This window comes from Tachysurus fulvidraco, chromosome 5 (assembly GCF_022655615.1).
Source record: "Tachysurus fulvidraco isolate hzauxx_2018 chromosome 5, HZAU_PFXX_2.0, whole genome shotgun sequence".
In the NCBI taxonomy this organism is placed as follows: domain Eukaryota; kingdom Metazoa; phylum Chordata; class Actinopteri; order Siluriformes; family Bagridae; genus Tachysurus; species Tachysurus fulvidraco.
In genome coordinates this window covers 32421613-32430578 of record NC_062522.1, presented here as the reverse complement: position 1 = coordinate 32430578, position 8966 = coordinate 32421613, and the positions used below count along the sequence as shown (strand labels likewise).

Sequence of the window (8966 nt, the reverse complement as noted above, 5' to 3'; positions counted from 1 at the left end):
GGTTTCTATCCAACTTCAGCCTGATTCTCATCCAGCAGTCAGAGAAGGTCACGGCTTTAAACCTTAAGACAAAAGACCGAGTACATTCATGTATCTGTGTGATGTAGAGGAATAATGATGTGAGTGAAAGGATATTAAGGCAAACCTTTGTGTGTGTGTGTGTGTGTGTGTGTGTGTGTGTGTGTGTGTGGCTTCACAGTGCTGTCTACATCGTCACACACATCGTGCTGGTCTGCTGTAAAGGACCCAGGTCAGCAAACACCTCACATTTACTCATAAACACCTCACATTTACTCATAAACACCTCACATTTACTCATAAACACCTCACATTTACTCATAAACACCTCACATTTACTCATAAACACCTCACATTTACTCATAAACACCTCACATTTACTCATAAACACCTCACATTTACTCATAAACACCTCACATTTACTCATAAACACCTCACATTTACTCATAAACACCTCACATTTACTCATAAACACCTCACATTTACTCATAAACACCTCGTGTATTTCCTCATAAACACCTCGTGTATTTCCTCATAAACACCTCGTGTATTTCCTCACAAACACCTCGTGTATTTCCTCACAAACCCCTCGTGTATTTCCTCACAAACCCCTCGTGTATTTCCTCACAAACCCCTCGTGTATTTCCTCACAAACCCCTCGTGTATTTCCTCACAAACCCCTCGTGTATTTCCTCACAAACCCCTCGTGTATTTCCTCACAAACCCCTCGTGTATTTCCTCACAAACCCCTCGTGTATTTCCTCACAAACCCCTCGTGTAGTTCCTCACAAACCCCTCGTGTAGTTCCTCACAAACACCTCGTATATTACATATTATATAACAGTAAAATGAGGCTCGTTGTCTTCGAAAACAAAGTTATGCGAGTGTATTCTCACATTTACTCAAACACCTCACATTTACTCATAAACACCTCACATTTACTCATAAACACCTCACATTTACTCATAAACACCTCACATTTACTCATAAACACCTCACATTTACTCATAAACACCTCACATTTACTCATAAACACTTCGTGTATTTCCTCATAAACACCTCGTGTATTTCCTCATAAACACCTCATGTATTTCCTCATAAACACCTCGTGTATTTCCTCATAAACACCTCGTGTATTTCCTCATAAACACCTCGTGTATTTCCTCACAAACCCCTCGTGTATTTCCTCACAAACCCCTCGTGTATTTCCTCACAAACCCCTCGTGTAGTTCCTCACAAACCCCTCGTGTAGTTCCTCACAAACCCCTCGTGTAGTTCCTCACAAACCCCTCGTGTAGTTCCTCACAAACCCCTCGTGTAGTTCCTCACAAACCCCTCGTGTAGTTCCTCACAAACACCTCGTGTATTTCCTCACAAACCACTCGTGTATTTCCTCACAAACCCCTCGTGTATTTCCTCACAAACCCCTCGTGTAGTTCCTCACAAACCCCTCGTGTAGTTCCTCACAAACCCCTCGTGTAGTTCCTCACAAACACCTCGTATATTACATATTATATAACAGTAAAATGAGGCTCGTTGTCTTCGAAAACAAAGTTATGCGAGTGTATAAAGGCACAAAGGTTAATTTATATGTTTAGATCTGACTCTCTCTTTCTCTCTCTCCCTCCCTCACCCACCTCTCTCTCTCTCTCTCTCACTCTCTCTCTCTCCCTCACCCACCTCTCTCTCTCTCACCCACCTCTCTCTCTCTCTCTCTCTCTCTCCCTCTCCAGGAGGCGTTTTCCCTGGAACGTTATCTTGCTCGCCCTCTTTGTGAGTGCAGGAGTGCCGAGTCATTTAGACAGCAGGCTTTAGCCAAGTCTGTAATGGAAAGCATTTCAAAATTTATTTTTTCCTTCATCTTGTAAAAGCAGCACTTTATCCATTCATCCTGTTTCATTAGTCAACTAGGAAATCTATACAGTTATAGACCAAACCTGGGGACAGTCACTTAAAGGAAAGTGAAATAAATAAATAAATAAATAAAAATAAATCCTAAGAATCCTTGAGTAAATATTTTTCATCTGTAATTATGACTAGAGTTGAAATGAAATGTTATACAATATATTTATTTATATCATCATTATTTAGAGCTGTTATAATCAGGAATGAGGTGTTTATTTTCTTCGGAGAGGCTCAGATTTAATCGTGTCTCACTCCAAACGTCCTTTTCTCATGTGTTGTCCTCAGACTCTGGCTTTGTCCTATATGACCGGCACAATATCCAGGTAAGTGCATTAGACAGACTGGAACATTAAACACAGTGACACTGAAGTCTTTCACTGTGAGTCACAGTATAAATATCGGGCGTCGCTGAGCAGGGTGTGTCCTGTTCTAGGGGAAAGAGGCAATTGTGTTGACATGAGCTCAGCGTCAGATAATCCCTATAAATAAATGCTTTAAATACCGTGTAAAACACACACATTAAACACATGACTAAGCACTAAAACTGAGCTGTGTGTGTGGCTTATTATTATTATTATTATTATTATTATTATTATTATTATTATTTTTTTTTTTTTAGTTTTATTCTTATTCTTCTTATTATTAATTGTATTATTATTATTTGTATTATTATTATTAATTGTATTATTATTATTATTATTATTATTATTATTATTAGTTTAAAACAGTTTTTTTATAGATAGAATATAAAATAGAATATGACCAAATATATTTCTAGACATTTTTAGTGACTTGTTAAGTTCTTTTTTTGGATCATTTTTCTAATTTTAGGCATTTAAGGATTTCTAGAAAATGTTTTAAAAAATTGTGGTTTAGGTGTTTTAAAAAAAAACAGGCTGAAAATTATTGATTTATAATCATTCTAAAACAAGTAATATATTAAAGCTGTTTAATACTTTTTCTGTCTTTCTTTGATCGTTTTTTTTAAACAGTTTGTATTTAGTTTATTTTAATAGAACGAAAAAGAATCAGGTTCAAATATTAAGACATAATAAATGGTGGAAGGTTGACAGAAACATGATGTACTATATATATATATATATATATATATATATATATATATATATATATATATATATATATATATATATATATATATAAAAATAAAGCACTTTTTATTATTATTATTATTATTTTATTTTTATTGAGATTTCTTTATAATTCCAGTTATTATGACACCAAGTCTGTGTTCCTGGCGCTGGGAATCACCGCAGTCGTCTGCATTGCCGTGACCGTCTTCTGCTTCCAGACAAAGGTGACGACTTCCATAAATAAATAAATAAATAAATAAATAATCGTGTAGACGAACTGATCCGGGCTCCGTAGCTGATTTACACCCGACTTTCTCTTCAGGTGGATTTCACCAAATGCACAGGTCTTTTCTGCGTCCTGGGGATCGTCGTATTCGTGACGGGAATCATCACCGTGATCGTGCTGTCATTTAAATACGTAAGTGATGTTCGGAAGCAGACGACGATATTCGGTTAAATTGTATGGAATAAAATCACTGCCAATAATAATCAAATTATTGTTTATGTAATTCAAAGCATTTGTGTGTAAATTTAAATTTTGCGGAGTTGGAGCCCAAAATCTACGGCCACGACAGTTTACAGATACGAGATTTTGTGTGTTTGTTCAAATACAACTCCAAAATGTACGACTATGACCGTTTACACACACAACGCTTGTTTTCACAACACCTCTTTTTCACACACGATAGTAATGCCTGTGAACGTGATGACGTATTTTTGACAGTTGTTTCGCAGACCGTTTTCGTGTGTAAAAAAGAGGTGTTGTGAAAACAAGCGTTGTGTCTGTAAACTGTCATAGTCATACATTTTGTCGTAGATTTTGGGCTCCAACTCTGCAAAATTAAAATTTACACACAAATGCTTTGAATTACATACGATTATTATTGACTGTTTTTATTCCATAGTAAAATTGTAGACATAAGCGTGGGATGTGCTAAAGGTTTTATTAATCTGTGTTATTTTCAAGGCTTGGTTTCATTTACACCTTCGTTAACGTTAAAGGCAGGGTCTCCGATTTTTGAGAAATGCTTCAGAAAACTAAGTCGGGCTAAATAATAAACAAAAATCAAAACTAACGTGTAGCCAATGAGCAGAAAGGGGCGGGGCTTGTCAATATGGGCAGAGAGAGTGATCGGTGCGCATGTGTGACATTAGCAGAAAGCAATTTTAACATCGACATGGAGGATAAAAACAAAGAAAGAAAGAGAAGAAAGACTTACGATGAGACAAGAAGTAGGACGTGTTAATATAGGATCAGCTTTCCAGCGCTGGAGAGAACTGAAGGAGCAAGAAGTTGGCCACATATTCACAGGTTGGAGTTTCCCGAGTCAATAACTCCTGAGCTAAACGCTGTTACTACACAAATAACACCTCTTTTCTATCGTAGTAATGTAGAGAGGCAGCTACAACCGCGTTTTGTGTAGTAACAGCGTTTAGCTCAGGAGTTATTGACTCCTGACCTGTGAATAAACTCCGACCTGTGAATATGTGGCCGACTTTACTTAAGACGCCGAGGCGCTTTTTTCCTTCTCGATAGGTGAGTAACGTTGGTTTTGCTTTGTTACACAGAACTAATATATGCCTTTGTCCTTTACATCATTATGCTTGTGTGGCATTTTTGCTTGTTTGTTTATCTACAATCGTATTGTTCTTCCCTTCAGCTATGATAAAGACACCTTTCTTTCCGTTAGTCGCTTGGGTTACGTATGGACGTGTGGGCGGAGCTATCGATACAGGGGTGGGACCCGTTTGGGTTAGGGGCGTGTTTGTTTTGGTGATTTTATATGTCAACATTGGCTTTCAAACAATGGAGACCGCACCTTTAATGTTTGTTCAGAAGGTGTTTAACACAGAGCCTGAGAGTAACGATTACTGCTAGTCATGTACAATAATAAAATAAACAGATGTGAGGAATGAACTGGATGTACGTGTGATGTGCAGATCCCGTGGCTTCACATGCTCTATGCTGCTATTGGAGCGATCGTGTTCACTCTGGTGAGTTCATCATCATTATCATCATCATTATCATCATCATATTTAAAACTTCTTTAAGGTGTTAAAACGTACTGCTCTGCGTTGTGTTGTGTCTAGTTCCTGGCCTATCACACGCAGCTCCTCATCGGGAACAGGAAGCACTCGATAAATCCCGAGGAGTACGTCTTCGCCGCTCTGTCCATCTACGTGGACGTCATCCAGATCTTCCTTTTCATCCTGCAAATCATCGGAGCTTCTCAGAGATAAGAGTCGTCAGACGTGCTTCCGTACTCGTATCTGACAGCAGACATAAATGTGATCTCGAGGCTTCTTCTAACATCGGGACAGAAGCTCCGGAAGGAAAAGTGTTGAATTTAGGACGACGGTTTGCTCCATTTTAATTTTAGGTTTACAGGCTGGAAATATTTTACACACACGATATTAATTATCTTTTGATATGAGCTGGAATTTTATTTGTACTAATAATAAATCTAATGTTGATTTCATACACATCTCTATACAGATTTAACTTATTATTATTATTATTATTATTATTATTATTATTATTAAACGATAGAAGCACTGTAGAGGAAATTACTATTCAAATGATTCAGATTTAGAATTATGTTACAAGAAATATCGGCACCCTTAGCACAATAGCAAATAGAATTTAAACCTTCTCTAGACATGTTTATAGAATATATGTTTAAAATATTGAGAGAGCAAATGAATGATGCCTACATAGTAATGTGCATGATCTCTTGTTCTGCTCCTGTTTTCTACAGTTGAGTTATATATATATATATATATATATATTATATAAACAAAACAGTGACACTTTTACTTTTTGCATGTTAAGAAATTCTGGTTTTTATTCGATAAATCATCATGAAACACACAAAACTTTGCACTTAGCTGTGTGTAACACAGACTACAACTAAATAAAAGCTATCTTACGCCTTTACGTCTGCGCCGTGTCATAAGGATGGGCGATATGCTGAAAATATCGTATCATGATACCTATGTTTAACTAACAACGTCAAAACAAAAAAAAAACAAAACAAAAACAGTGGTGTTCAAAATCAAACAATAATGAATGACATTTAATCAGAGAAATCAAATTCTCACATCATTGTACCACAGCTCTTATATGTGCTACTGTTTATTTATATGTGTGTGCGTGCACAGGGGTGCCAATAGTTTTGCACCTTCCTCTCATATTTGTCAATTTAAGCAACTTTATATAAACGTTTGTAAATAAAAGAGACTTATACATCCAAGTGGTCCTTACTGTTTACCATATTGTTGTTATAGATGTGTATATTTTTCATTTTCTTTTCAGGTTACTATCTTGTTACGTTTTTACTAACCACCTCATCGCGATCTGACGACACATCGATATCGGAATCGTGTATACGCGCTTGTTCTAACGCATCGTTGTTGCTATAGTAACATCTCATTCACAGGGACTTTGTACGGCAGATTCGCCATATAAAAATCTCGCTGATCGCCGACTCGTGTTTTCTGTTAAATGTTTATTGAACATATGGAAGGAGTCTCCAGTGTCAGAGGTTCAGCAGTATTTGTAAGGTCTGAGGAATGTACACTGTTTTTACCTTGTATCATGACAATATCACGGTGTTCTTAATTTCAACAGAAAAATAAGAGATTGGTGAGAGAACATCAGTTTATAGCTACCATAACTAAGCTAGTTTCTACAAGACACACAGATGTTGACACTGCAGTGTGAGAGCACGAGACTAAGTGCCTCGCTGTGCTCCTTTGTTCCTCAACGTACGCTGTGAATTTGATAAAACTCTGAGAACTGAATTTTTGGACAAAAGATTTGCTGATTTTCTGCTTTTCACCAAATTCACAGTGCGACTTAAGGAGGTGAAATCTGAGCCTCCCATTTTCAATATATTAGACCATAAAAATTCATCACTTTAAACTTATTACAGGTCTGTTATTTACAAAGAATAGATTTTTTCCTGATTCCAACACAAACACTCCAGTTACTGGATCCCTGCTGGTTTGTAGCGCTCACGCTCATATTCTCCTTCGTTGGATTTCTTCATCCTCTGTCGGATCTTCAGCTGCTGGAGCCGGTTCTTGTCCACTTGCCTTTTAGCCAGAATAAACCCAATTATTCCGGCTGGAAGACCGAACATCCTGTAAGAGAAGATCAGATATCGATCACGGACTGCACAGCTTCTGTAAGAGTCACACTGCGTTACAGACAGAAAGCGTACCACGCGTATCCGATCACTTTCATCGGGTTTTTCGCTTTCCTCTTAGGAATATACTCCGGTCCAGAGTCTTCCTCTCCTTCTGGTTCTTTCTTTTCCCAGTCATTTGTATTATTCAAGGGATCTGTCCTTCTCTCTGTCTTGGTGCTGTGTACTAAACAGAAACTGCTACAGTGAAGAGCTCGGTGCTGTAACACACACCAACGATGTCTCAAGCAGGCCAGGTTCTGCACACGAGTCGTCGTTAAACACAGATTTTTGCTGGATAAGTACTGAAGACCTGCTGAAAGACGTGCAGAATAAACAGGACATCATAAATCACAAAACACCACTGTATTCTGTCGTCCACTCGATGCCTTTAAATTGAAAACATTGCCTCAAAATATCCATTTGTTTTTACTTGACATCCTGAAATAATGACCTATTTATTTTTAATAAATGTCCCAAAGAAAAGAGTGAAAAAGTCTTGCATCTGTCTTGAAGTGTTTTAATAGTCTGATCCACATCATTGGTGATATAAAACTCAAGATATAAAATAATATTTTTAGCATGTTATTGATGTATCTACATAATTCATAAGATTTTTTTTGTAAAGCTGATTTTATTGCATATTGTGATATAATCCGATTAAAGTGCACATAATCTATATGTACAGTAAATATGTTATATTTCTAAATAATTACAACAGTAAAAACCGCCATAACGTGTACATTAGAGCACAACTTTAATTAAAGTGGAGAAAACTTCTCTAATCAGTTTATTTACCTTTTATCCCCGACCTCACTAATCTCCCACAGGGCGCCGCCATTTTGTTCTGAACATCCGGGAACTTCTCATATACACGCAGTGCGTCACAGGGCTTCTTTAATGATTGTGCGATTTATTTTTATCTTTTAAACGTCACTTTGTCACAAAAAGTAGGTGATTAAATGTGTTTGAGACACATCATGAAGATTGTAATTATGAAAGTGAGTCGATAATTTTTTTTGCTGATTTATTTCGATTATATTGTTTGTTGCATCAGCGCCCTCTTCAGGTGAACTAAAGATTAATAAATAAATAAATAAATAAATAAATAAATATTTAGTTCTTTATTTCTAATTACTCATCTCAATAAAATAGAGCGTAAAAAACATTTTAATTGTTCGCCTTCCAAAGAAAATAAATATATATTTTATATATAATCCTATGCATTTAAATAATTTATATTTATATAACGTCTTACAAAAATAAGTAATTGTCGCATTTAATGTTGCTAATTAAATAGCCGAGTAGGTTGTAGCTTTAAGTTTTAAGTCTAATTTTCCATGTATTTTTTATATTTTATTTGATTTTTCTTAACACAGATTTTTGGTGTTTGGTATTTTTTTCTTTCACTTTCCTTTTTTCTGTATTTTTACTTACGAGACTTTCAGCCAGAGATGGGGGACTCGAGTCATATGAACTTGACTCGAGTCAGACTTAAGTCACATATTTGAGACTTGCTTGACAAATATTTAAAAAAGACTCGACTTGACCTTGACTTGACATTCATGACTTGAGACTTCACATGACTCAACTTGACTCGAGTCAGACTTAAGTCGCATATTTGAGACTTGCTTGACAAATATTAAAAAAAGACTCAACTTGACTTTGACTTGACATTCATGACTTGAGACTTGACTCGGACTTGAGTTAAATGACTCAGAGGTGGGGGACTCGACTCGAGTCAGACTTAAGTCACAAAAAT

At 36.5% G+C, this 8966-nt stretch overlaps 2 protein-coding genes across 5 annotated transcripts in view; one reads left to right on the top strand and one right to left on the bottom strand.

The window, feature by feature from the left end:
• The window catches only part of tmbim1a (transmembrane BAX inhibitor motif containing 1a), a 13544-nt gene extending 7276 nt beyond the window's left edge, over positions 1 to 6268 (top strand). For all 3 annotated transcript variants that reach the window (XM_027179089.2, XM_047813318.1, XM_047813319.1), the window contains 7 exons: positions 200 to 250; positions 1752 to 1791; positions 2209 to 2246; positions 3151 to 3238; positions 3337 to 3432; positions 4956 to 5009; positions 5106 to 6268. In XM_027179089.2, the coding sequence (XP_027034890.1) occupies positions 200 to 250; positions 1752 to 1791; positions 2209 to 2246; positions 3151 to 3238; positions 3337 to 3432; positions 4956 to 5009; positions 5106 to 5255 (517 nt within the window). In that variant the 3' untranslated portion in view covers positions 5256 to 6268. The remainder of the gene's footprint in view (positions 1 to 199; positions 251 to 1751; positions 1792 to 2208; positions 2247 to 3150; positions 3239 to 3336; positions 3433 to 4955; positions 5010 to 5105) is intronic.
• Positions 6269 to 6503: 235 nt separating this feature from the next.
• On the bottom strand, positions 6504 to 8159 carry si:ch73-71c20.5 (DUF4748 domain-containing protein). Of its 2 annotated transcripts, none has more exons than XM_047813320.1 (3): positions 8003 to 8159; positions 7241 to 7520; positions 6504 to 7160 (listed from the first exon to the last, which is right to left on the bottom strand). In XM_047813320.1, exons 1-3 carry the CDS (start codon positions 8043 to 8045, stop codon positions 7004 to 7006), a joined length of 480 nt encoding a protein of 159 aa, XP_047669276.1. In that variant the 5' UTR covers positions 8046 to 8159; the 3' UTR covers positions 6504 to 7003. The 2 variants fall into 2 exon arrangements, with proteins under 2 accessions (XP_047669276.1, XP_047669277.1); XM_047813321.1 differs by having other exon boundaries at positions 7241 to 7517; positions 8003 to 8138.
• Between the last annotated feature and the right edge of the window lie 807 nt (positions 8160 to 8966).